Source organism: Microdochium trichocladiopsis, assembly GCF_020744255.1.
Source record: "Microdochium trichocladiopsis strain MPI-CAGE-CH-0230 chromosome Unknown B0I36scaffold_11, whole genome shotgun sequence".
Lineage (NCBI taxonomy): Eukaryota > Fungi > Ascomycota > Sordariomycetes > Xylariales > Microdochiaceae > Microdochium > Microdochium trichocladiopsis.
This window is the reverse complement of record NW_025763554.1, coordinates 839,044-863,687: the sequence shown is the minus strand read 5'-3', so window position 1 is coordinate 863,687 and position 24,644 is coordinate 839,044. Positions and strand designations below refer to the sequence as shown.

Sequence of the window (24,644 nt, the reverse complement as noted above, 5' to 3'; positions counted from 1 at the left end):
ATACATATTCTTCTCTAGTCTATAGCATGTACCTATGGATGGCTGTGTCCAAAACGACTGCACTTTCTGGCGGGGAAAGGCAGCATGTGGCCAGCCGGCGGATTATTGGCGTTTTTCATTTTATATTACAGACTTGGATTGGCTTTCTGCTGCCTTGCGGTGCAAGGCGTATCGCTGCAGGCTGAACTGGAATCAGTCACTTCTTGTTTTCAGACCTTGATGGCATTTTTCGTAGATGGAGGGATGGCGCACTGGGCGTCATCTCCGGTTGTTAGGAAGGCACAGAGACACACAGTCATTACCTTTGTGGCAAAGCCACCGATCGAGACCAGGCCCAGTCTGACCACCACTCTCTGTTTCACATGTGGTGCTTGCGTGGTCACATTTTGCTTGCCTCTCTGCTTGGACTACAGTGTCGGGACGGCCCTGTCCGTCAACCATGGCGACTCGTATCGGGGTGGCCGTCTGTAACTATGGCCTGTTCTCCTGATTGCTCTCAAATCACAAGAGTCAGCCGATCCTCATTCCTATGTAGATGTTAGGGGGGGGGGGCCGATCGACTGTCAGGGACGGCGAGCAAGGGCCCGGGACGGGGAGACGGAGCAGGCCGAGCACGGGCGGAACGGGTCCGGTTGAGCTGCAAAGGGGGCAAGCAGTTCATGGAGAGAGGTCCGGAGAGTGGAGGACAGATGCAGCAGCAGGGGCTCCCCGGCGCCGTCCCGGAACGGCAGTCACGCTGTCAGATCGCGCCTTAAACCCCGGCCATGGGCCCCGGTCTGGCAGGATCAAGGGTTGTCGAGGTTGTGTGTGCAGGGTTGACTATCGCTACTCCACTGGAATGCAGTGGAGAAAGAGGCATGCATGGCCTGAGGCCGCTGCCGTTGAGCAGGGCCCCCGCCTGTCAGTGTGCTCCCCTCCCCTCCCACAGGGGCATCACTGCCAATCTGCCACGTTCTTCGCTTCCCACTGCCGATCGCCAGCTTTGTTCCTAGTCCTGGCATGGGTCGTTCGCCGTCGTGTCGTCAGCTCCAGGACCAGGGCTTGCGGCGCGCTCGGGGGAATTCCCTGACCTGGCATGGCAACCTCAGTTGCTCGCCTTGCTGCCTCGAATCTCGCGTGTATGCAATTCTCTGCTCTTGCCAGCGTCCCGCTGGCCACTCACCCCTACCACCATCCCATGTCGGCGGATTTGCCTCCCCATTCGGCGGCCTTACGCAGCATATTTGACTTCAAGGGGCAGCCTATGCTGATAGCTGCTCAGTGCCCACGCCAACGGCACACTTCCTTGACTGGGGTTCATCGACATTTGCTCGACCTTGCCCACGTGGTCCGCCGAGATTGCGCCTTTGGACTCTCTCCGCTGCCTACTAGGAGTCAAGCTTTTTCGCCAGGTTGACGCCCGCATGCCTTCTCCATGAGAGAGGCTTGGGAGCGGATTGAGCACCCTGTCTTGACTCTTTACCTTGCATGCCGATCTGCTCCTCCCGCACGCGTCCGCCGTCTTGGGCCGGCCAGGGTTGCCGACACGGGCCAGCCAGGTCCAGCCGGGAGGACCTTGCCAGTCTCGGTCTTCTACCTCCGGAGGTCATAATAATAATACTGTCGTGCTCATTGTCCAGCTTCCGTCGGCTTTGTCTCGTCGTCATGCAGAGTCTGTGGCCAGTCTGCAGTCCTCTATCATGGGCATTGGGTGCAGAAATGTCAGAAATGATTACATGAATGGTCTTGCTGCAGGTACAGCCAACAATTGCAACATCCAGCCGAAATCGAGCCAATGCACAGGAGCGCAGGCGGCAGGGGTCGGCAGTCCCTCTCGAACAAGCCACTGCGAACCCTCCCGAACGGGAAATGTTCTCGTCGACAGGCATACCCCCCTGGCCCAGTTCGCTACTGAAGGCAGTTGTCGAGAGAGCACCGCCTGGCTCCACCGCGACGGGGTGACGGGCAAATTCCTAGGCGGCCAGGGTCCTTTGACATGCCCGCGCCGCTGCCATGTGCTTGGAGCACGGTTATCCTGGCCACGCCTCGTTGCTTGCGAATTTGCTGTATAACAGCCTGGTGATGCCTTTCGCCTCCGGACCCCGATGACCTCCGGTGGCGGATTTCTCACTCCCCAGGAGCCAACCATACACTCTTTTGCATATCGACTTTGGTAAATCCTACCTCTTACGCTCCTTTATTGTTTTCTGCTTCTTGGCTTCTCAGGTGGAGAACGTCTGCTCAGCCCGTGGTGGCGTCACGGTAGCCATCAGAAGAACTATTTCTATCATTGATCTGTCCAGTTACTCCTACCGACAAAAGCTTGTATTGGGAGTAGTCCTCGCTGCCCTTTGTCGCTCCTTTTCCACAAGTAATCATAATACAGAGAAGCCAATATGCGTACCTCCCAGGTTCTCGTGGCGGGTGCCTTCCTCGCCCAAGAGGTTCTCTCTGTGTAAGTCTTCGAGTCTAGCCCAAGAACATGTACAAACGCTAATTATTTGTGATAGCTCTGTTCACAGGCACAGCCCCTTCCTGAAGAGGCAGTCAGGCAACAACACGCTCGAGGACTACGAGTTTGTTGTTGTTGGTTCTGGACCTGGTGGTGGTGGTACTGCTGCCAACCTTGCCTACGCTGGTTACAAGGTCCTCCTCATCGATGCCGGCGGTGACTATTCCGACAACATCTTGACCCAAGTGCCGGCCTACAGTCTGGCCTCGACCGAGTACGATGAGATAGCTTGGGACTTCTTCGTCAACCACTCTGCCGACCCGGAGGAGCGGGCCAGGGACACCAAGATGGTGTACGAGCTCGCCGATGGCTCTCGCTACATGGGCCTTGACCCTCCCGCCGGGGCCACGCCTCTGGGCGTCTTGTACCCCCGTACTGGTACCCTTGGTGGCTGCACGCGTCACAATGCTTTGGTCACGATGCAGGCGTTTGACAGTGACTGGAACGACATTGCCACTCTCACCGGCGACAAGGGCTGGAAAGCCGACAAGATGCGCAGCTACTTCCAGAAGATTGAAAAGTGCGAGTACCTCCCCAACAGCTATGTGGGCCACGGCTTCAACGGCTGGATGAACACTGGTCTCACCTCGCTGTTCACGGCCATCACCGATCTCAAGGTTGTGACGCTCATCCTCGCCGCCTGCAGCGCCATGGGCCAAGGCGGTCTGCTCACCGGACTGCTGACCACGGTAACTGGCCTTGCCTCTACGCTGCTCACCGATATCAATGCCCCGGGCCAGCTTGACCGGGAGGGCGTTTACCAGGTCCCCCTTTCCATGAGGGACTCGAAGCGTGGTGGTGTCCTCGACTGGATCTACGAGGTTGCCAAGGCCACCAACAAGGACGGCTCCCGCAAGTACCACTTGGACATTAAGCTCGAAACTCTGGTAAGCGACTGCGGTTCGTAAGGTTGCCAAACCACATTTCTCTGACTTGTCCTACAGGCTACCAAGATCATCTTTGACGAGAGCGGCGCCGTCCCTCGGGCCACCGGTATCGAGTTCATGGAGGGCAAGTCTCTGTACCGCGCCGACGCTCGCGCCCGCAACGCCAGCCCGACCGGATACGGCACTGTCTCTGCCACTCGTGAAGTCATCATTGCTGGCGGCACTTACAACACGCCCCAGCTCCTCAAGCTGAGCGGTATCGGCCCGCGCGACGAACTCGAGTCTTTCGACATCCCTGTGCTCGTCGACCTGCCTGGTGTCGGCACGAACCTGCAGGACCGCTACGAGAACACGGTCGTCGGCCAGACCACCTCTGACTTCAACCTCATCAAGGAGTGCAACTTCTACCGCACCCCCGACGACGCATGCCTCAAGAAGTGGAGGAATGGTGCCACCCAGACCGCCAAGGGCGTCTATGCCTCGAATGGTCTCTCTCTGGCGGTCCTCAAGAAGTCCTCGGTCGCTGAAGGTGGCCACCCTGATCTTGTCATTACCGGCGGTCCTGCCAACTTCCGCGGATACTTCCCGGGCTGGTCTGGCGAGGTCCTGCTTGACTCCCGACACTGGGCTTGGATTATCCTCAAGGCCCACACTCGCAACCGTGCCGGTACCGTCAAACTCCGGTCTGCCGACCCTCGCGACACCCCCCTGATCGACTTCAACTACTTTACCGAGGGCGCCGACAAGGACCTCCAGGCGATGCGCGAGGGCGTCGACTTTGCGCGCGACATGTTCAAGAAGCTGATCCCCCTGGACGGCGGGTTCCAGGAGGTCTGGCCCGGCCGCCAGAACGCCACCAGCGACGTCGAGATCAAGGACTTCCTCCGGAACGAGGCCTGGGGCCACCACGCCTCGTGCTCGTGCCCCATCGGCGCCGATGGCGACCCCATGGCCGTGCTCAACAGCAAGCTCCAGGTGCGCGGCACTCAGGCCTTGCGCGTCGTCGACGCCTCCGTCTTCCCCCGGATCCCCGGCGCCTTTATCGCCCTGCCCCTGTCGCAGGTCGCCGAGAAGGCCACCGTCGACATCATTGCCGCCAACCCCAAATAAGCGATCGGCTCGTTTGGTGGTGGTCCCGTGGCGCGCGTGTGTCACGGGACACAGGAAGCGAGAAGAGAGAAGGAAGGGAGGGGACGAGAACAAGACTTTGCAATGTTTCTCATGATACTCAAAATCTGGCACGTGCAAGATAGACGTACGTAGGGTTTTCTTCCTGCATTTCACTACATAGGCTCTCGATTACATATACAAATATTTGGGGATGTTCCACACATATGTGCCAAATCAGATTGCTGTGTTTTAGTGAGACCAGATCCTGTAAATACCATGCCAATTTTATCTCCCTGGCCATTTCATTGGGCAATGCCATGAAATCGAATGTCGTGCGTGCCTCGGAGCAGCTGGTCTGCGATGGATGTGCAGGGTGCAAAGTGCGGAGTCGATGAGGGGAAACACTGCTCCGAGCACGCCATCTCCTCTTCCCCTTCTCCGCACTTCGGGGTTATCATTACAGGGCACTTTGCGTAACCATTTTGCAGACACCTACCAAAACGAAATCGCATTGATCGACTCGCCTATCTACTGGCCCGTATCGCAGAGACAGACCAAAGTCGTGCGGCTTGTACGTTGACGTGTAACGTCTTCCTTTCTGGCAGCCCCCCCCCCCCTGGCAGAGCTGTTGGGGTGCAATCTTCCTCTTATTTGTCCTTCACGACTCCAGAGTGGCCTGACGCCTCTCCAGTGTCAGTGCCAGTGCCCGTCTCTGCAATATCGTCAACCACAACCTCCGGACCATCTGCACAGGACCCGCAACCCAGAGACACAATGTCCTCGTCTCTCCAACCGGGCAGCGGCGGCGGCAGCAAGAAGAAGGGAGGGAGAAGCGGAGAAGGCCGCAGAGTGACGCTAGATCACATCGTCGTGCTGGTCCCGTACCACTTCCTCTCCGGTCTGCCGGGCTTATCTGCGTCCGGTAACGGCGGCGGCGCAGACGGGACAGCAGCACAAGCCGCAGCAGGACAAGAAGCAGCACCAGAGTGGTTCCGGGAGCTATTCACCTTCTCGCCCGGCGGGCGGCACGCGGACGGCCTGACCGAGAACGTGCTCGTGCTCTTCAAGAGCGGGGTGTATCTCGAGTTCATTGCGTTCACGCCCGAGGCGGCCGGTGCTACTGCTGCTGCTGGTGGTGGGGGGAAGGGAAGGCAGGGGCACAAATGGGGCGGGTTTGCCGAGGGGAGCGTCGTCGACTGGGCCGTCACTGTTTTCCACGACGGAGGAGGAGGAGGAGAAAGCGGGACGGGAGCGGCAAAGAATGACTATGACGAGGTGGTCAGGCCCATCACGCAGCGCGTGCTGCTCGGACACCGTCGCCATCACCAGCCCGACGACGAGGGGCAACAGCCGGGCGGTGGTGGCGGCGGCGGCGGCCAAGTGGTGGTCTATGGTGATTTGATACCCGGCGGGAGAACGCGGCCCGACGGGGTCAAGCTCGAGTGGGCTACCGTTCCTGCCGTTCGGCTCGACCCGTCGTCGTCGTCGTCGTCTTCGCCATCGCCATCCGAGAAAGAAGCTACTCCTGTTGATCGTCGCGGTGGTGCCGCAGCCGCAGAAGCAGAAGGAGAGCAAGTCCACCCCGGGCAAGCGCCGTTCTGGTGTGTCGACGAGACCCCGCGGGAGCTGCGGGTGCCGTACGCGCACGCAGGCACAGAGCATGCCAACACGGGAGCCGTCGGCGTGGCAAGCGTGCAGGTCACGCCCGCTCCTGGAGTCTCCGCGGGGGATCTGGGCCGGCTGTACGATGAAGTCTTTGCCCGTGGCGATGGCGAGGATGGCGCTGAGGAGGAGGAGAAGAAGAAGAACAACAACAACAAGTGGGCGCTTTCTGCGCCCGAGGGCACGCACTTTCATCGAGATGGTGTCCTGGAGCTTGTCGATGCGGCTGGTCATGAAGCAGCAGTCGCTGCTGGCGATGTCGTCGTGGCGCTCTACACTGACAAGCCGGAGCTTGCGGGGAAGAGGGTCGGAGGCAAAGTTGATGGAGACAGGGCAATCTGGTTCGATCTTGTGGGAGTTTGAGCTAGTGGGATGTTAGAAGCTTCGTCTTCATCATGAATAGACTGTATGGAATTGTGCTGTGAGCGTCGGTTACAGTATTTGTAATTACCCTGTTGCTTGTGACGAAAGCTAAGTTTGATGCCACCGGCGACCTTGCTTGGATAGCAGTCGTGAGAAACGTGCTTGGCGGAGAAGTATCTGTTGATGAGTAGTCGGCACCTTGCGAAACACAGAATTTCATCAATCCTTGTCCACGAGCTTTCGTTTGATGGAGGAACCTCGCAGGGTTACCACCAGCTCCCGGACCGCGCAATGGACTCGGCAACACGAGCTTTGGTTATTTCATCATGGATGAGAACAACACACGTAATAAATTAGAGCCCAGTTTTCATAACATTGCACCATCCGGCGGAGAACCAAGCACCGCTGCATCAGCGGCAACGGCACCGCCCAGGACTTTGTCTGGGCCATTCGTTGATGGCTCGCCAATTTGAGGGGGCCGGACTATACGGTTGTGTCGACTCGGGATGTGGCCGTTCACTGCAACGCCAACAGGGTGGCAAGAAAGTGGACGGCATTTGTTGCTGAGAGCAACACGCCCCTTTGGCCGGCTTGATTCTGAACACATGGCTGCAGAAGGCTTTGGACAAGACTAGGGAAGTCGTAGCAGCCGAACTTAGGAAATGAATACCCAGCTACTGCAAAGACAAAATAGTAAGCCAACCCTGTTCTACATCTCAACAAGACATCCCCTAAAGCAGACAACATCTTACAAGAAATGCTCACTCCAGCAACGACACACTGATTGTCCAAGCTCAAACGTATCATATGATAACAAACTCGCCCTCATCACCCATCTACTAGACAAAAATGTTGTATAAGTATGATTTATGGCCGTTCCATCTCGGACCTGCTGCTAATACAAGTACGCTGCGCGGGTGCTAGCCTAGTAGACGAACTCCGAGGCGGGAAACAACGAGGCCCTTATAAACACTTGGCTCTTGGCCGGCCCAGATTCACTGGTCGGGATAAAACTTGCTTCATCGGGGTTCCACTTCCTCTTGCCTGCAATCATGTGACCCAATGTAGATGAAAAATGGCCCCGGTCACAATGGTCACAATCAACACGTCATGGGGCCCCCCTGATCTACGGCACTCGCACTCAGCCCTACGAAGCAACAGCCCACACCCATATCCAGCTCGGTCACGCCAAGACGTCACGTCACATCACCACATCCGATTGGTCAACTTGCAGTGCTTCTTTTCCTGATGGTTCCAGGCAGAGCTACAAGTGTCTCACGAACCCAAAGGGGGGTGGGGGGGGGGGAGTGGTCCCTAAGTCCCATTTATTCATCAACCGGCTCGGCGGCCGTCTTGTCTTGTATTACTCTTCCTCTATCCTTATAACTGCGCAAACCCAGCCTCCTCCAGGTGCTTGCCCTCTGGCAACATCGGCCGCCCTTGCATCGGGAACGGCCAGAACAGCGGATTCTCTATGCTTGCCGCGGTGTGTGCCATCGGCCCGGCGGACGAGGCGCCTCTCAACGGTAGCCCGGGACCTCCTCCGCCCGGCGAGGGCTGCAGCGGCGGGCCCATGCCCCCTTTGTTGAACTTTTGCAGCTCGTCCATCTGAGCCTCCACGCTCGGGATGACACCGGCCCCCGGCACCGCCGGCCACTCGCACACAAAGTCGCTCTCGCCCATGTTGAGCGAGAAGAAGTTGAGCCCGCTCGTGTTGGGCCGCATCAGCTTGTCCGAGGCACCCGGCGCGGCGTCCGGCTTCTCCGGGATGTCTATCTCGACCTTCCACTTCTTTGCGAGATATCGTAGCATATGCAGCGCCTGCTCCGCAAAGTGGTGGCACGGGGCCATCTCCTCGAGGTCAGAGATTCCCTGCTCTAGCGCCTGCGCAGCCCGTCGGTCTATCAGGCCTCCCCGGCCGAGTCCGCCGCGCATCGGCTTGCCGTCAGACCTGTCAGTCTCCGAGTCGGACCGGACAGACTGCCCACGACTCGACCGCTCCTCGCTCTTCGTGCCAGGCGTCCGCGACGCCGAGGCGTCGCCGTCCTGCTGCTCATCGGGTGACTTTGCGCCGAGGGCAAGGTGCATGATCGATGAGGTCAGCAAGAAATACGGCACAAACGACGGTGTGCGTCTCAGTGTATACAGCTGCGCGTAGGATCGGAGGAGACCCTGGATGGCGTCTGCTGCTTGGGAACAGACGTCTCGAGGCAGGATGCTCGAGCCAATGATCCGCAGCTTGATCAGTGGCCGGAACAGTAAAAGGATCGCAAAGTGGTAGTACATGCTGTGTGCACCCCCAAGTTAGCTCATGCATCAGATACCGCACCATGCCACTAGGACTACTTACTGGGCGAAGAGCACAGCCGGGGTGAAATTGTGGCCCAACCTGAGAACTTCTGGAATGCTCTCATACCAGTTCAAATATTGGGTATATATGCTCAGCAGGTCCCGACTCGTCACCGGCTTGCCTGGCGAGTGCAGGACATAGAGCGATTGGTGTACAAGCTCGCTCAGCTCACAGAAGCACTTATACACGGAGCGCACATTTGATGGCTGTTCGCACGAGCGTTGAAGTGGCGCGCCAAGATTATCAGACCCTAAGAGCCCACAGGGTCAGCAGAGAGCCCCATGGCAGGAAGTCAAGTATGATCATGAAAGACTTACCGTCATCCGTGTAGGGTTTCCACTGTGACGCTTCCACGTCATCGACAATCGCTGGTTTTGGTGGCAAATGCGGGTAACACGAGCTCTGCGGGAGCGAGCCTGTTGCCAGGGACCAGGCACTGGAAGACATGTTAGATCAGGGTAGTGCATCAGGATTCCGCCGCATCAAACAGACCGAAACTTACTGGTCAAGTGCAAAGGCTCCCCAAAATGTGGCAGACTGCACGGCAACCTCGTCCTCGTTCCCATTTTGATCCACATAGTGCAGCCCCATTTCGAACGCCAATCTCATACTCTGGCCGGCATAATACCACGACTCGGAGTCTCGGCCACAACTAGCTTCCCGGATAGACATGATGCCAAGTGCCTGGATTGTGGTCAGGCTATGGTGGTTCTTTTCTTGGTGGAACAATCGTAGGGCTTCCTTGAAGAAGTGGTCGCCCGACGTATAAGGGTCGTTTGGATCGGCTCGAGTATGCGGGTGCGATGAAAACCGGCAGCCAAGTGCCAGCAGGGCGTTCACTAATATCTGCGAGCAGAAACGCGGTCGGCTGGCCCAGAAATCGGTGAGGAAATGCTCCTTGCTGAGTGATGCAAAAGTCGGGTATTCCCAGCAAAAGTACAGCGCAAGTAGGTGCTGAACAAGGGCGGCATCGCGAGTGACTAGTGTCCATCTGACAGGTGTCGCTTTCGAGTATTGGGCTCCGGGTGTCGCCAGAACCTGTTCGACGCCTGGATACCGCTGGCTATTATCAGTCGGCGATTGCGCCTGCACCCAAGAACCAACCCTGGGCATCCTCGGCTCGGCTGACCACTGCATGTGCTCTGCATACGAGTCGCTACGCCCTGAACCCTGACTATGCGACGAGAAGTCCCAAGGACTATTCGAACCGAAGTCTTGACTGTTCCGAAAGGGGTTGGGGTGTTGTTGACTCGGAACAGGACTAGGTGCCATGGGAGCCGCGAAACTGCTTGGGCTCGATATCATGCCCAGGTAGCCTCCCAGAGGAGGTAATGTTATGCCCGTCATTGGCTCGTTCGTGCGACCGAAATTGCTCAACTGGCTGATCGGGGGGACTGGGCCAGGCACTTCCGCGGAAGAGTAGCCGCTCAGCCAGTCCGCGATATCTTCGACCTTGTGTCCAGTGCGAAGCCTCTGGATCACTTCTTGAGCAAGGTCAGATCGATGGAGGGCCGATAAAATGCTATCGCTTTGGCGCTTCTCTCGCCGCAGGCTATCGATCTCGGTGCGTAGGTTCTCTTTGGACTGCCGAACGGGCACTTCGTAGACACACTCTACATCTTTTTGGGACTTGCATCGACCGCAGGGTTTGTTCCCGTCACACTGGGCAGAACAGGTGGTTAGCCATCAAGTAGGACCATGCTGTTGGGCAGGCGTTGCGCTGGGTGCCCCTCAAAGCCGAGGCAAAGCCGAGCCACGGCACTCGATGGTCCTGCACCAGGACATCCGCACAGCATTCGAAGCTCAAGCCGAGCAACAGACTCTGTGGCAAACACATTCCAGTCGCGCTCCTGCCCTCTTCCTTCCTTGGACAGCGGAGGACGCTTACCTTGGCACGCTTCTTGCGGCATTCTGTGCACGCATTGGGTGTCACGACACCCAGGCCTCTCCGCCTCTTAGACTGGCTCTCATGAGCCGCTGACGATTTCGCAGCCGCGCTGCCAGACTCGCCGTCCGCGTGTGTCGAATCGGGCGGCGAGCTCTCTGGAGCCTCGTGCTTTTTGCCCGCCGCAGGAGTTTCGGAAACGGAGCGTCGTGGCGCGCTGCCTGACCTTGCAGCATGGTTGTCCTCCTCCATATTATCGTGTTGCCGGGCGGCCGATCGACATAATGGGACGAAGCAGCGAAAGGAAGGCCCCCTTGTCCCCCGAGCGGGTGGACTTGGCTCAAGGGCTGTAGCCGGTGTTCGAGCAGCTCAAGTGAGCCTGGCGACTTAATTCCGGCCGAGGCGGCGGTATGCGGTGCTTGGAGAACGGTTCGCAGCACGCGGCCGAGTTTGTCGGGGGGCTGGAGGGCGTCGGTGTGGAAAGTCGCATCCCCATCCAGAAAGGCCCTGGCGCTCGATTCTCAGGCGGGTGCGAGAGGGGGGATCTGGGCCCTTCTCGCGACTATTGGACGTCTATGCGCTGACGCGTCTGTCGGAGAGCATGTGTCGGCTCCAAGACGGTGCCAGCAGTCCAGTGACTGGGAAGAGAGACTCTGAGGCCGGGTGCTTCGTGAGGCGCACGGATGGACAGGACCAACGCCTTTGCTCTATGCAGTCGGGACGTAGCTGAGCCAATTGCGCTGTGCAGGGCTGAGCGAGGTCGGTGCGGACGGAGGCGCGGGAGAGGACCAAAAAAAAGCGAAGACAACACGATGTGGTTGTGTTGGTGGTGGCCGTGGCTGGTTGGCGGGCGTTGGGTTATGACGCGTGAGCAGCGAGCTAAGAGGCGCTGAAGGCTGTCGGCAGCGGCTCCGAGGATCTCCAGTGGTGCTTTTCTGCAAAGTGGGGATGGGACAGGGGCCGTGGGGGAGCTGCGACACTATCTCCAAGGCCTGCCCTGATCTTTGGCCCAGCAAGGCGGGCAAAAAGCCGGACGCAATATCTGCTATAATCTCTAGGCCGCTATGCGCCATGCGCCAGGCGCGGCTGCTGCCATCGGTGAGATTCTCACGTCAACATTCGCCCGCCCTCGCCCTTCAGGAGCAGCAAAGCTGCGCAGGGCCCCCACCATCGCGCACTAGAGCAGCAGAGAGTCTGTGGTCTCTCCCATAGCGCAAAGCTGCCTTTGACATCACCCACATGAAAACCAAGAAAAGACTGGAGCTCGAGGCCGTCCAAGTCCCGAATCGGCGATCCCGCCGCCCACAACCAGCAGACCCGCTCCTCGCAAGGAAGCCGCTAACCTTAATCCTCCTTTTCCCCTGTGGCCGTTGTGCCTCACCCGCCCAGCTGGTGCCCCAAGCTGCCTCGCTTCGGCACCCAGATGCGAGCTTCCATCGCAAAGCTTCACTCGTCATTGCGCAGTCTTCAAACGAGCCCTGTCCTGCGCCTGCATCCTTGCCCGACTGCTTCATTATGCCTCGGTACCTTGTCCTAGACACCAGCACGCACACAAGCAAGCCAGCCGTGCTGACTGATGCTTGCGTCATCCTTTCTGGAGCTGTTTGCCTTTCTTGGAGCCTGGCAGCAGTCACCAATCACCTCAAGGTCGACTTCACGAACGAGAGATCGGTGCAACATGATGCACAAAATAGCCAGGCCCTCCCTGCCCCATATGATGTTTGGTGGCATGCTCGTTCATTCGTCTATCTCAACCCCTTGGGATTGCTACTCCTTTGGTGCACTACAGGTGTACCCGTAAACGCCGCCAAAATTGACCGGACGTTAGAAACAAAAGATGACAAAGGGAAGATAAACCATGAATGTTACAGACGCCCAAGACCGACTTCATGTCAGTCCCGGTACCTCTTAGTTGGACTTCTTGATTTCGTCGGGCTTCGTGCCCGATCCCCCTTGATTGGGCTGCGCCGGGTGCTCGGAGTTTGCGGTGCCGGCAAGGCCTTGTATGGTGACGGTGAAGCATCCGTTTCCGGTGTCTCGTCATTGTTTAGCAGATGTCGTGAGTGCAGATGACGAGGCGTCTGCGGAATCTGCTCCCAAGCAATCCCCTGCGGCGACATAATCATCGGATGGCCCATAGAAGCGGCATGTGATGTGAATGGCCGAGGGGGCGGTGCAGGGGCGGCAAAGTTGGCGTAGCCGGTGGTGTTGTTGATGAGAGATCTGCCACTGAAGAAGAACATGCCTGCAAGGGCAATGAATGCGATCTGGGAAGCAAGAATGTTAACGCGTGTCTCACGGACGCATGGCCAGCTGCGGGACTTACCATGGTCTTCCAGTGCATCGCCTCCACAATCTCATTGAGGATCTCAACTATGCCCTTGGCACCGATCTGCACGTTCTTGATCCTGTTAGGATCTTGGTTGAAACATTCAAACCACTGCTCGCAGAGCTGGTACATGGCTGGCAGGCGTTGCTCTTTCGGTGCACATCTGTTCTCCATGTAGTCTGCCCGGCACTTGTCCATCTCATTCACAATCGCGTCACGGGCGGCTCTCCGTGCGGCAAAGAAGTCTTCACGGAGACCGGACCAGACCATCCACATGATGGAGAAGGTGATGCCCAGGACGACAAGGTGGAACACAAAGGTCAGCCAGAAGCCGAGAATCTGGGGCACATGAGGGTGCTTCTGGATGGTGGAGAAGAAGTGCCCAAAGAACCCTTTGCCTCGCTTCGCCGCCGCCGATGATGAGGATGAAGGCCGCCCAGCTTGTGCCGTACTATCGTCAGAATCATAGTCGGTTCCTTCGTACTCTTCACCATACCGGTACGGGAGGCGGTAGCCGCTGATGTCCTTGTCGCCATTGTTCCGCCTCCGCTTGCGCACTTTGTCTCTGGAGGCAAATATGGTCTGGGCGATCTCGCCTTTGCCAGAGGTCTTCTTGTAGGGCGATCTGTGATGGGCCATGGAAGCAGGCGTGACGGTCATGCGTCCGAAGTCGTCGAGGTTGTCGCGGTCGGGGGTTTCAGGGAAGTCGGAGGCGTCAGTAGCGGCGGGACTGTCCTCGGCACCAGAGACCTCAGACAATACATCTGCATCAAAGGCCTTGCGCGGCGTGGTGAAGGCAGGATTGCGGAAAGGAGGGGCGGTCGCTGTTCGAGAGAAGCTGCTGGCCGAGAAAATTGATGGAACCGAGTTCGTTGCGGCGGGTGGCCCTGGTGTGGGCGGAAGAGGCTTTGAAGGTGTGCTTTGTGTGCGCTGAAAGATGGATGGTGCCTGGCCCTGCGACCTGTGGCCAAAGGTGTTGAAGTTGGACGAGGCGAAGGAGTCTGTCGCGCGAGCATATCAGTTGGTGCGCTGTTCTTGCACATGGCCACGCCGGCAATGAACACCTACTCTTCTGCTTCTGCTGTGACTGTCTGGCGGAGCGGGCGAAGGGACTTGACGGATCCATCGGGCCCTGGTCCTGATACTCCCAGTCCATCGGGGACTCGAAGGTGCGGCGGTGGTCCATGACGTTTATGGTGTCTTGCAGGCTCGGGTCGTCGAGGTCAGCCAGCCGAGTCGTGATGGAGAAGGGCGAGTTTATCAAACAAGCCGGACTGCAGCGTGCACGCAGAATGCAGCAAAGCGACGGATGGGAATTTTGAGAGAAGCACAGAAGAATACACCAGGACGGTAGCAAAGAGTGACGAGGCCAAGATTGGGTGGCACTTTGGAGGTTGCTTGAAGTAGGTATGCGTTCACACTGATGCGACCCCGTTGACTGGCTGGCTGGCCTCTTGCGCACATGGCAACGGGCCCTGCAAATTCGCCGCCCAAGCTCCAAAGTAAACAAAGCCCCGGCTGCTGAGCTCGCAGACCTGCAAGCATGTGCAGTGCTCAGTCTAGTGTGGTGGTGCCCCACCCCGGACGGTTGAGCCCGGGCTTGCGCCTGGGCTGGGAGCACAGCAAAGCCACAACTTGTCCGCCACAGGAACCCGCAGGTACTCAGGACAGTGCCTGTACCACGTGCGGGCTCTGCACCTATGCACCCTCCCGCACGGTGCCTCTCACGTACAGTGCATCAAGCTGCTTTCCTCATACGCAGCATTTGACAATCGTCTCTTGGTCGCACCACAGGCAGGGACTACACTTTGCACCAAGACCTGAAGACACAGCTTGTGCACATCAATCTTTGCCTCAGTTTATCCGTGCGGCGACATTCACCGTCCTTTCACGCATCCGGATAACTTCTGCTCGTGTGGCAACGACCATTTGAACACCATACGTCTGTCGAGCCCAAGGCCTTGCCCAGGCGTTGTCGCCTACGAACCGAGACGGCAGTCGCCCTTCCAGCGATCGAACTTCAGTTGCGCCAATCATACCAAGCATGTCGGACAGAGACTCACCTGCGCCCGAGCCGGCGACCGAGACCCTTCACGACGGGGTTGACGAGGTCCCCGAGGAGAGCACCAAGGACCTGGGCGACTACGACACCGCGCGCGCTGGTGACTCAGATAGAGATTCCGATGTCCTCTCCGATGTCGACGAGGTCGACGAGGACCAGTTTGACGAGTACGATGCTTCAGCAGCCAACATCGATGAGCGCCCGGTAGAGATCGACGAGGATGTGGCGCGGACGCTCAAGGCGTCCAAGCGGAAAGGCACGGCCACCAAGAAGCCCAAGGAAGGAAAGCGGGAGAAGAAGAGGCGGGATCGCACAGATGACGCCCTCGATGCAGGCGACGCCGAGCTCTACAGTGGCAAGCGTGTACGGAAAGCCACAGCTGTCGCGGAGCCAGAGCAACCCGAGCCGGAGAATGAGGAGGACCTGACGCCCGAGGAGCGCCGCAGGCGAGCCATCGAGCGCGCCGCCCGCAAGGAGGTCAAGAAGCCCTCGCAAAGGCGGAAGCGCAAGGACGAGGAAGATCTCGAGGACGAGCTGGACGACATCATCGCTTCGCTCAAGATCCGCATGGAGAGAGCCTGCGAGGCCGACAACGTTGCCCGTGGCGAGGGTCAGCCTGCTATTCACAAGCTGAAGCTTCTCCCCGAAGTCATGGCTCTGCTGAACCGCAACAACAACCAAGCCGCCGTTGTCGATCCCGACACGAACTTCCTGCAGCACGTCAAGTTCTTCTTAGAGCCGCTCAACGACGGCTCCCTGCCTGCGTACAACATCCAGCGTGACATCTTTACTGCCCTGATGCGCCTCCCCATCGACAAGGAGTGCCTGCTGTCGAGCGGTATCGGCAAGGTGGTCCTGTTTTACACGAAGAGCAAGCGCCCTGAGCTTGGCATCAAGCGCATGGCAGAGAAGCTGATCGGAGAATGGAGCCGTCCGATCCTGAAGCGCACTCACGACTACCGAAAGCGCCACGTCGAGTCGCGTGATTACGATTACCAGTATGTACTTCCTCGCCCTTGAGAATAGGCTCGTCCTCAAGTTTCCCCCAGACATTACATGCTAACCACAACCACACGTCACAGAGCCGCCAAGCTCAAGCAGGCCACGCAGAGCAGCCAGTTCACCCTGACGCAGAGACCAGCAGCCCAGAACGCCCGTGACGCGGAGCGCGAGCGCATCCTGGCACCAACCAACACCAGCAACCGCGCCCGCGTCGTCGGTCTCCCTTCGTCCTACACCATCGCTCCTCGCAGCACGTTCGATGCCAGCAGGGGCCCGGATCACCGACCCATCGGCGCCAGCGGCATGGAGGCGTTTAGGAAGATGACGACCTCGCGCAAGAAGAAGGCGTAGAATGGACGTGTCCGACCGCTTTGAGCGACTGCAGAGCTTCCGGGAGGTTACTGATCGCCCGTCGTTAATAACAACTCTGCTTTGTTTCTGATCCTGAGCAAGGAAAATTCGCTGCTCCCCTGCAGCACACCGGCAGGAAACGGGGGTATCGCTCCTGCACGAAGCGTGTACGTGTGCGTGACACCACCATCACCGCGTAACATTTTTCGTTTTCTCGCGATCACATCACAACCAGCAGAACCATTTGGCGTTGGATCGGCGTTTTTCTTTTGCTCTTAGATCATACCGGGCGCGCGCGCGGTCTCGAGAATGAAATCTGTTCTTGACGGATACTTTCCTGTCTCGCTTGCTTGAACTCTGTCTTGTGTGACTGTGTGAGATCACGGGCTGTGCAGGCACATCTGCGACGTGAAAATGTGGTCTCCTCGGGGACTGGAGGACAGCAGCACTTTTCAACGCCGAGGATGCGAGCCATGTTCACCACACAACCAAAGTACCCACAAGCGGCTCGTTGGGTCGTGGTTGCTTCCACATCGGGCATTTGTTTCACGGCGCGTGACATTTACATGAGATTACATACTTTCACATCAGTATTCCAGCCCACTATGAGCTTGACGCACTCCAGGGGCGTCTCGAGGAGCAGTTTCGGAGAAAAAGACGTCTAATTGCTTCGCTGTTTAAAACAAGTTTTTGACGATGTGTGTGTGTGCTCCGAACGCCAGACTCGTTCGTGGTCTAGTCTACCGTCTCTTAGTCTCTGTAGCCCAGCCCTCGATGCCCTCGCCCTGACTGCCGTGCACTAATCCCGGAAGCCTGACATCTTCCATGCCTGGCGTGTCTGCAAGCCAGGGGTGATTAGCCATGCCGCCTGCGTTTGCTCTCTTCTCGGGAATGAGCTCAAGCATGGGGAGCAGGAAGCTCGCGACTTCGGTCGGCCGGTATTCCAGGGGCGGTTCTGGCTCTGCAAACCGCTCCTCCACTTCATCCTCGTCCTTGCCGGCCTTTCTTGCCTCCATCTTGGCTTTCGCCTTCGCCTCGGCACGCTCTCTGGAAGCCTTTTCTTTCTCCTCCTTCTCCTTCGGTGTGAGCTCCTTGGCGTCCTTGAAGTGGTACTTTTCCCTAAGCACATCTGGAAGTTGCCAGTGTCGAAGCCGGTGGATGTTTCGCAGCTCTCCTCTTTTGTTGAAAATCTCCTGCGACCACCGACCAGTCTTCCACAGCTCTTTCGGGAAAGGCCCCAACAGCTCGATAATCTGTGCAATGTGGTCATCATCCTTTCCGTACTTGGTACCGGATTGTGGATCGAAGAGGTAATCGCCCGTGATCAATTCAAACACCTATTATTCGCAACAAAGTTAATCATGGCGTATTCTCGTCATGCCCAGCAAGACTTCGGAAAAACTTACCATGGCAGCCATACTCCACACATCCGTACTGGCACCCCATTTCGAGCCAAGAATGACCTCCGGAGATCTGTACTGTCGTGTCTGAATGTCGTTGGTGAAGTGATGCGACACCCAGCAGGCATTGCCCAGGTCCGCTATCTTGACGTTGATAATGGGTCCTCTGCGCTTCCGCTTCTTCTTGTCATCTGAGGAGCCCCCAGACTTGTCCAGCGAGATTCCTGAAACCTCCCTCGTGAGGATGTCACTGCTCGAGTCAGCAAAAGGGTCCACGAAGATCCTGGGCAGGGTTGATAACGTACGCTGTTTTCTCTCTCTGGCCTTGCGCCTCGTCTGGTGTCTGCCCTGCTGAATCTGCTATGCCATATAAAATCAGCTCCGATCTCCAAGAAGGGAGGTCGCCTTATCGGCATACGCTGCGACTTACTGTCGCTCATCATGGCATTCAAGCTGCTGTGAGAGGTTGCAGATGCGAACAGGTTGTCCCTGTTGAAAGTTGCGTTGAGCGGGGATGGCAGTGGCTGACTGCCGGTAATCAAAGTCCGTCTCCTCCTCCGACCATTTCGGTTGTTCTCTTTGTCGACATTCTCGGTTTTGACCACCTTTTGAACCACTTCCTCGACATCACCAATCTCGATGAGCACATTCTCGGGCTTGAGATCGGTGTGGATAATGCCGCATTCTCGGTGGAGGTAGTCGAGGCCCATGAGGACCTGCTTCGTGATCTGCATAACGAGCTCTCGAGGAATGCCCCGGTGCTGCCATTTCTTGATAAGGCCTAGCAGGTTCTCACCGAGGACCTCGAACACCATGCAGACGTGCACTCCATTTGGTCCTTTGTGCTCAAACGAGTCCAGGAGACTGACGACGTATTTGCGACCGGGGTGGTTCGGATTGGCTTGGACAATCTTCTGAAGAAGCTTGATCTCGTCGATCGCTGTCTCGGTGTAGTGGCTCGCGGACCGGACGACTTTGAGGGCAACATGCTTGCCATTGGTGGTGTCGCGCGAAAGCCAGACGGTGGAGAAATGGCCCCAGCCCAGCTTGCGGACGACGACATATTTGCCATCCTTGAACTTCTCGCCGATCTGGACGGGGTGGTAGCCACCCTTGCAGTAGTCTTCAGAGTCCTCCTCGTCGGCTGTGTTTTCGGCGGCGTCCTCGGGACCGGATGACGATGTGGGTGAGTGCTGGCCCATGTTTGTGGCTAGGTGCGGTGGTCTGCGTGTGATTGGGAAGAGTAAGCAATGAACAGGAACAGGCGCGACAGATGCAGATGGGCACCCAAAACGCAGCGGGTGACGCTACAGGTCTGGCGGCGTGTCGAATACTGGGGATTGCTACCAGGGGCGACGAGGGGGCTGCGCGCGCGAGGCAAAAGAGACGGGTGGGGGCAAATGTGATGAGGGGGTCGGGAGGGGCAGCAGCGAGTTGGGAGCGCGCCTCTGGCTGCTGCAAAGCAAGACCAGTAGCCAAAGCAGTAGCAATGGCAGTGATGGTGGCGAGGACCAATGCAACTGTGGACTGCGGCAGCTCGAGCTGGGCTCTAGATCCAACGCTGGCAGTAACGCAGCTGAGGGCGAGAACCAGACTGGTGTATCCGTCCGTGGTGGCAGCCCAAGCGGGGTGGGATTGAGATGCCGTTCGGTGCTGGGACACTGGGCAGGGAGAGTAGCGTGGCCGGAAGCGGGCTTGGGACTGGCCAGCGCGGCCACAGCAACCAGCTTGACTTGACAATGCAGGGCACAAGAGTGGGATGTGGGGTCGAGCAGAGTCAAGCCAGTGTGAGAGGAAAGAGAGGTGTAGGTCGCATGGAGGACGAGACGGAATGCACTTGCACACGACTACGACGGCCTCACACCGACTCGGGCAGAAGGAAACAGATGGATTGCGGGGTCAAGTGTGAGTGAAGAACGGCACCTTTTCTTCATGGAGGCCATGGCTGGTCAGGACAGCGATGGGCGGCTCGTTGATCGGGACAGAAGATGCGGCAGTAAGTGACACAGGCTTGGAGGGCGTGAAGCAGGCGACGAGCAGGGAGGAGTGGTCTTCCGTGATGCTGGCTGGCGGGGAAACAGAAAGACTGGACAACAAGGACGAGATAGCAGAGAAGGAGAGCCAGGAAGAACGAGCTGGTTGCAGAGGGAGACAAACAGATAGAGCCGGCGCCGTCTGAAGGTACGGTGTCGAGAGGTAGTCTGTCTGGAGGTCGGTCTGCCTGTAATAGGCGCAGGAGGTGCAAATCGGGACGCCCACAAGATGCACAAAAGGTGAATTGTTGCTCCAGCTCCTCGAGCGAGAGGAACTTTGACGCTCTGCTCTGCTCTGCTCTCTCGGCGGAAGGGGGGGTGCCCAACCTCCAGGCTTGGGGCAGAAAGGGTGGCGCCCGTGGTGGACCACAGGAACTCGTCGTAGGTGCCCCAGCCATCGGCACAAAAGGTATATCGAAAGCCTGCTTCCGAACCTGTTGCACCGAGACGGACACGATCCAGCTGCTTCACAAGTTCATGGAATTCCACACAGACGATTCTGGACTTCCACGAGTCGATGTGCTACGGCTCAAGCCGTCTCCTAGCATCGTCGCCACAATTCGCTGCTGACATCACCGGCGCGCAGACTGCGCCAGACAGCCCCATGTCATTGGGCAGCAGGGATATGTGCAGAGCCAGGGCAACGGCGGCTGACAGCCAGCTCCATAGTCGCTAGTCGCCGTCTCATCTTCGCGCTTGCGAAATGGCAACTGTATCGCCGTCGAGCTGCTCTGACTCGATCGTCGCATTCATTACTCATGGCGAGGCTGCGACAGGCAGATAGACAGACAGACAGACAGGCGGTATCCAAAGCGGGCGAAAAGGAATACAAGAGAAGGAACCGTTGCGCTTCGCGCGCGGACGCACTTACCCTGGTGCGGGACCCTCGGTTGTAATGATGGGCTTGGTCTTGCGTTTCTTGTTGGCGAGCACGGCGGCGGCGGCGGCGGCGGAAGTGGTCGTGTTGTTGCCGTTACCATTGCCGTTCGCACCAGCCATAAGCGGCGGCCCCGAGGTTGCTGCAGAATCTGCGGCGTGGTCTGTGCCAGTAGACGACGAGCCGTTCATGATCATGAGCAAGGTGCCGAATGTTGTTAAGTAATGTGGCTCGGCACGGACAACGCGCAATAGTGGAAGAAGCTGGCCGGTCGCGGGCAGTCAACAAGTGACAGCGCTGGATGGGCGGACTCGAGCTGCTCAGCCCGGGCTGGACGTGATGATGCCAGTGCCGGTGCTGGTGCTGGCGATGGCGCAAACCAGCCAGCCAAGTCGGCTGGAGCGAAGCGGGACGGGAGCGGGAGGCGGGGCTGTCTGTACAGCGCGCAAGCGACAGGGCTGAGCCGCGATGATGCCGTTGATGGTCGACGGTGGGCGAGAGGAGCGATGGGGCCGGAGTGATGCTATGCTGTGCAGGCGAGTGCCAATCGGAGGAGAAGCGAGAGACCGATGCGCTGCGGGAGCGAGAGTGAGTGCTGGACTTGTATTCCCAGATTCTGGCGTGGGACGAGATGCCCAACGGGCTGGCTGGGATGCTGCACATCGACGCGAGAGCTCGAGCTTGGCTGTGCGCAGGACGTCATATGGGGGCCGCACGCACGAGCTTGGCTGCGGAAGCCGCGACCACAACAGGGGCGGCCCCTCTGGTGTGGGGGTTTCCCCATCCGCACCTACTCAAGAAGCCATCCACCTTGCCTGCAACAATGCTCCCCGTCCGTCCTCCTTGAGTCCCCAGCCATCGCAGGCTTGTTTATATCGGTCCGTCGCAACAGCCAGGCAACGTTCTCAATTCCTGGCCATCTCCAACCCCCAGGGCCCCCGGGGTAAGGCCCTGGGTGACTTACTCGCCGTGCCGCCCGCAACGGTCGACGGCTGCACGTCATCCACGGATCAGCACTGGTGTCATGCTGCCGTGTGCAAGACGGTTTTCCCCTGGACTGCAAGAGCCTCTGAATGTCGCTTCGTGGGGACCGCAGACCAGGAGCACAAGGTTTCTGTCCGGTAGGGCGGCCACGGCAGAGGATGTCACGACTGGGATCCTTGGGCATCAAGACAACCAATGACGCCTGGTAGGGCCCCCTGGCTAGAGTCGGCCCGCTCCGTGTTACAGATGTTGTTAGACACCCGGTCTCAGCGATGACTTCATCTGTGCTACATGCGTGTGTCTTGCATGCGACGGCTGCGTGCTAAACATGTCACGATTTTGCTGTTATAGATTGGACAATGCTGACACCAAGCTGGACAGCATCCCATCTTCTGAAAGGAGTCCTATGCTAGAAGTGAATGCACGCCGCCAATGCCGTATGGGAGCTTCTCGTCTACAGTGCTTGCAATAACCTCCTTTCCAGCCATTTCTTCGTCGAGTCGACGATTTGCAATCATGAACAACGCACAAACCTATAACTGGCAGCACACTTGGGGGTATTCGTGGCTGTCAGCGTGAGGTGATTTGAATATCGCCGGCACCGCGATGCCTTGTTTGTCCGTGCACATTTATCGATATTCAGCATTACGTGCAAGTAGAACAAGCTGCGGCTTTGCGACCTTGGCTGCGCACACAGGGTATACCCTGCTTGTAACAAGCCATACAATTACCTCACCGAAACCTCCCAGAGCCATTGTTATATGCTCTGAAGCCCGCTACAACTCCCCAATCTGGGAGTCCGCCTCAAGGTACTCGATCAAGATGAACTTGTCCTGCCGTCCGTAGACCCAGTCCCAGGACTCGCCGGTGGCATTCCAGAATACGTCCTCCTCCTGGTAGAAATAGAGCGACTGATCTAGCTCGGGGACGTAATGTTCGGCATAGAGCTCGATGCTGTAGTAGGTGTCCTTGAGGAGAGGCAGGTCGCCCAGGACCGGTACCCCGTCTTGCAGGTTCGTCATTCCTAGCGGTCGGATAGCAATCGTCAGTACTCGTTTGCGCGATATGCGGAACCAACCCGAAGCGCCGGGTCACAATTCTTGACTCACCGATGACCGAACCCGCAGAATGGCCAAACTCGCCGGTCGGGTGACAGTAGATCTTGCCCACAATGCCCTCGCTAGCCATCTCCTTCCTCGAAGCCTTGAGAATCTCATTGCCCGTCAGGCCAATCTTCATGTTCGCCCGGGTGATGTCCTGCATCCTGTTGGCCTTGTGCAGTCCTTCGTGGAGGCTCTTGAGGATCTTGTCCGAGTCGGCCTTTGACTGCCCCGGAGGCACCACGTACGCGAGATGCTGCGTGTCGGTGTTGAGGCCCAGGGCGGTGACGCCAAAGTCGGTGTGCAGCACGTCGCCGTACTGAATCGGCCGCTGGGTCGCAGCAGTGTCGCTGCTGGTGCTGCGGAACAGCTCGGAGCCCGTCTCGTGGGTGGCGTTCGGGTTGAAATCGAAGAGGGTCACAATGTTGACGGCTGGTTGGAACCAGGTCGTGTAGTTGAGGGACTGGATCCTCTCGCGCATCCACCACACGACGTCCTGCATTCCGTTAGCCCGGATGAACAGAAGACGACTGTCTTGCTGCCACACTCAAGCAGCCAAAGGTCCTGTTCTATGCTCTGCTCGAGCCCAGACCCCTCTAATCTACGGTAGACCAATCCACGCCATCACCAAAAAGACTTACCTCGGTCGTCGTAACTCCAGGGACGATAACCTTGCTGCTGAACGCCTCCTCGATGATCGCCCACGCAGTCTCCATCATCTTCTTGTACCAGCCCAGGCGGTCCTCGACCATGGTCGCCACGAGCTCGACCGCGAGCAGTGGCTCGTCGGGAATGAGACGGGCAGTCCACTTGTCGCCCAGGCCGCGCTTCAGCGTCTCGAGCTCGCCCGCGTGCATGCCCGAGGCGAACGAGATCTCGCCGTGCGCGTTGACGGCGAGTGTCGCGGGTTCGTGCTTGTCCAGGACCTCGCGCAGGTGCAGCCACAGGTCGGGCGTGTTATCGATCCAGCGGTACGCGAGCTGGACCTCCTCGCCTGAAGAACTGCCGGTGGTGGTGGTGGTGTTCTTCTTGGTCAGAGCGGAGGACAGGAACAGATACGTCGTCCGCCGGCGCGCGGAAAAGGCGACAAAGGGCTTCAAGGCCCAAAAGGCGGTCTCCTCGGCGTACTCGCGCTGGCTGAGCTATATTGGGGGGTTGGTAGTCAGCTTGTTTGTATTCGTGGACGTATGAACCTCATGTTCGCTACTGGTTGCCAGCAAAACTGCAACCAAGCATCATGAAACAAAGGGGGCCAAACTTGCGCGCGAGAGGTCCAAGGGCCAGAACATACCACCCAAGCATCGATGCCGCGCCGCTCGAGCATGGCGGGGATCCGCGAGGCGCGCTCGGCCGTCCAGCCGTCGACTAGCACAGCCTGCTCGCGGAGCGGCGGCAGCGTGTGGATCTGCGGGCGCGGCGCCGAGCGGGAGGCTCGGGCTAAGAACCCTTCGGCTTCAGCTTCGGCGGCGGTGGTCAAGCCCAGCAGCACCGTGGCCGTCACGGCGGCGAGGTCGAGTGAGAACCTCATGGTACAGGTCGTTGCGATGTGATGTTCGCGTGTTTGTCCCTTGGGGACTCGGCACGACGTGGACGAGTGGCTTTGTACAGTTGGCGAATGCGGTTGGACAGCTCAAGAACGTGACGTGTCTTCGTTGAGGGTGAGACGACAAGGTCGACGATGGTCAACTGGCCGTGATTCAATTACAAAGCGCCTGCGGGCTCGGGTCGAGAGGAGAGGAGCTCTGGTCACGATAACAT

General features: G+C 58.2%; 7 protein-coding genes across 7 annotated transcripts; 3 read left to right on the top strand and 4 right to left on the bottom strand.

Moving 5' to 3' along the window:
- Positions 1–2,375: 2,375 nt before the first annotated feature.
- Positions 2,376–4,697, top strand: B0I36DRAFT_425311 (uncharacterized protein; the record flags this gene model as incomplete). Its single annotated transcript, XM_046162321.1, has 3 exons — positions 2,376–2,434; positions 2,523–3,378; positions 3,436–4,697. The coding sequence occupies 3 exons, from the start codon at positions 2,376–2,378 to the stop codon at positions 4,486–4,488; spliced, it is 1,968 nt and encodes a 655-aa protein (XP_046006496.1). The 3' UTR covers positions 4,489–4,697.
- Positions 4,698–4,949: 252 nt separating this feature from the next.
- B0I36DRAFT_435580 (uncharacterized protein) lies at positions 4,950–6,581 on the top strand. The gene has a single exon (XM_046162777.1). The coding sequence runs from the start codon at positions 5,263–5,265 to the stop codon at positions 6,511–6,513; it is 1,251 nt and encodes a 416-aa protein (XP_046006495.1). The 5' UTR covers positions 4,950–5,262; the 3' UTR covers positions 6,514–6,581.
- A 1,312-nt stretch (positions 6,582–7,893) lies between these two features.
- Positions 7,894–11,000, bottom strand: B0I36DRAFT_377530 (fungal-specific transcription factor domain-containing protein; the record flags this gene model as incomplete). Its single annotated transcript, XM_046160569.1, has 5 exons — positions 7,894–8,800; positions 8,864–9,113; positions 9,181–9,299; positions 9,366–10,525; positions 10,752–11,000. The coding sequence occupies 5 exons, from the start codon at positions 10,998–11,000 to the stop codon at positions 7,894–7,896; spliced, it is 2,685 nt and encodes an 894-aa protein (XP_046006494.1).
- A 1,488-nt stretch (positions 11,001–12,488) lies between these two features.
- B0I36DRAFT_36819 (Di-sulfide bridge nucleocytoplasmic transport domain-containing protein) lies at positions 12,489–14,481 on the bottom strand. Its single transcript, XM_046159582.1, has 3 exons — positions 14,146–14,481; positions 13,075–14,078; positions 12,489–13,015 (listed from the first exon to the last, which is right to left on the bottom strand). Exons 1-3 carry the CDS (start codon positions 14,261–14,263, stop codon positions 12,641–12,643), a joined length of 1,497 nt encoding a protein of 498 aa, XP_046006493.1. The 5' UTR covers positions 14,264–14,481; the 3' UTR covers positions 12,489–12,640.
- Positions 14,482–14,863: 382 nt separating this feature from the next.
- Positions 14,864–16,825, top strand: B0I36DRAFT_297784 (uncharacterized protein). Its single transcript, XM_046151930.1, has 2 exons — positions 14,864–16,137; positions 16,222–16,825. The coding sequence occupies exons 1-2, from the start codon at positions 15,122–15,124 to the stop codon at positions 16,490–16,492; spliced, it is 1,287 nt and encodes a 428-aa protein (XP_046006492.1). The 5' UTR covers positions 14,864–15,121; the 3' UTR covers positions 16,493–16,825.
- A 246-nt stretch (positions 16,826–17,071) lies between these two features.
- Positions 17,072–21,237, bottom strand: B0I36DRAFT_335527 (kinase-like domain-containing protein). Its single transcript, XM_046155489.1, has 5 exons — positions 20,797–21,237; positions 18,323–19,116; positions 18,198–18,252; positions 17,899–18,142; positions 17,072–17,829 (listed from the first exon to the last, which is right to left on the bottom strand). The coding sequence occupies exons 1-5, from the start codon at positions 20,997–20,999 to the stop codon at positions 17,233–17,235; spliced, it is 1,893 nt and encodes a 630-aa protein (XP_046006491.1). The 5' UTR covers positions 21,000–21,237; the 3' UTR covers positions 17,072–17,232.
- An 835-nt stretch (positions 21,238–22,072) lies between these two features.
- B0I36DRAFT_335524 (putative lipoprotein) lies at positions 22,073–24,621 on the bottom strand. The gene is made up of 4 exons (XM_046155488.1): positions 24,178–24,621; positions 23,528–24,028; positions 22,896–23,382; positions 22,073–22,810 (listed from the first exon to the last, which is right to left on the bottom strand). Exons 1-4 carry the CDS (start codon positions 24,412–24,414, stop codon positions 22,563–22,565), a joined length of 1,473 nt encoding a protein of 490 aa, XP_046006490.1. The 5' UTR covers positions 24,415–24,621; the 3' UTR covers positions 22,073–22,562.
- Positions 24,622–24,644: the final 23 nt, after the last annotated feature.

What these genes read in the sequence shown, in the direction of transcription:
- B0I36DRAFT_335527 (XM_046155489.1), bottom strand. Translation starts at nt 20,999, where the DNA reads ATGATCATGAACGGCTCGTCGTCTACTGGCACAGACCACGCCGCAGAT. An exon ending in GAATGCCATGATGAGCGACA is followed by an intron (nt 18,253 to 18,322) that starts GTAAGTCGCAGC and finishes TATATGGCATAG; the next exon opens with CAGATTCAGCAGGGCAGACA. An exon ending in GGCCAGAGAGAGAAAACAGC is followed by an intron (nt 18,143 to 18,197) that starts GTACGTTATCAA and finishes TGACTCGAGCAG; the next exon opens with TGACATCCTCACGAGGGAGG.
- B0I36DRAFT_335524 (XM_046155488.1), bottom strand. Translation starts at nt 24,414, where the DNA reads ATGAGGTTCTCACTCGACCTCGCCGCCGTGACGGCCACGGTGCTGCTG. An exon ending in CTGGAGTTACGACGACCGAG is followed by an intron (nt 23,383 to 23,527) that starts GTAAGTCTTTTT and finishes AACGGAATGCAG; the next exon opens with GACGTCGTGTGGTGGATGCG. An exon ending in TTCTGCGGGTTCGGTCATCG is followed by an intron (nt 22,811 to 22,895) that starts GTGAGTCAAGAA and finishes TCCGACCGCTAG; the next exon opens with GAATGACGAACCTGCAAGAC.
- B0I36DRAFT_435580 (XM_046162777.1), top strand. Translation starts at nt 5,263, where the DNA reads ATGTCCTCGTCTCTCCAACCGGGCAGCGGCGGCGGCAGCAAGAAGAAG.
- B0I36DRAFT_36819 (XM_046159582.1), bottom strand. Translation starts at nt 14,263, where the DNA reads ATGGACCACCGCCGCACCTTCGAGTCCCCGATGGACTGGGAGTATCAG. An exon ending in GTCACAGCAGAAGCAGAAGA is followed by an intron (nt 14,079 to 14,145) that starts GTAGGTGTTCAT and finishes CTCGCGCGACAG; the next exon opens with ACTCCTTCGCCTCGTCCAAC. An exon ending in CGATGCACTGGAAGACCATG is followed by an intron (nt 13,016 to 13,074) that starts GTAAGTCCCGCA and finishes CTTGCTTCCCAG; the next exon opens with ATCGCATTCATTGCCCTTGC.
- B0I36DRAFT_297784 (XM_046151930.1), top strand. Translation starts at nt 15,122, where the DNA reads ATGTCGGACAGAGACTCACCTGCGCCCGAGCCGGCGACCGAGACCCTT. An exon ending in TCGCGTGATTACGATTACCA is followed by an intron (nt 16,138 to 16,221) that starts GTATGTACTTCC and finishes CACACGTCACAG; the next exon opens with AGCCGCCAAGCTCAAGCAGG.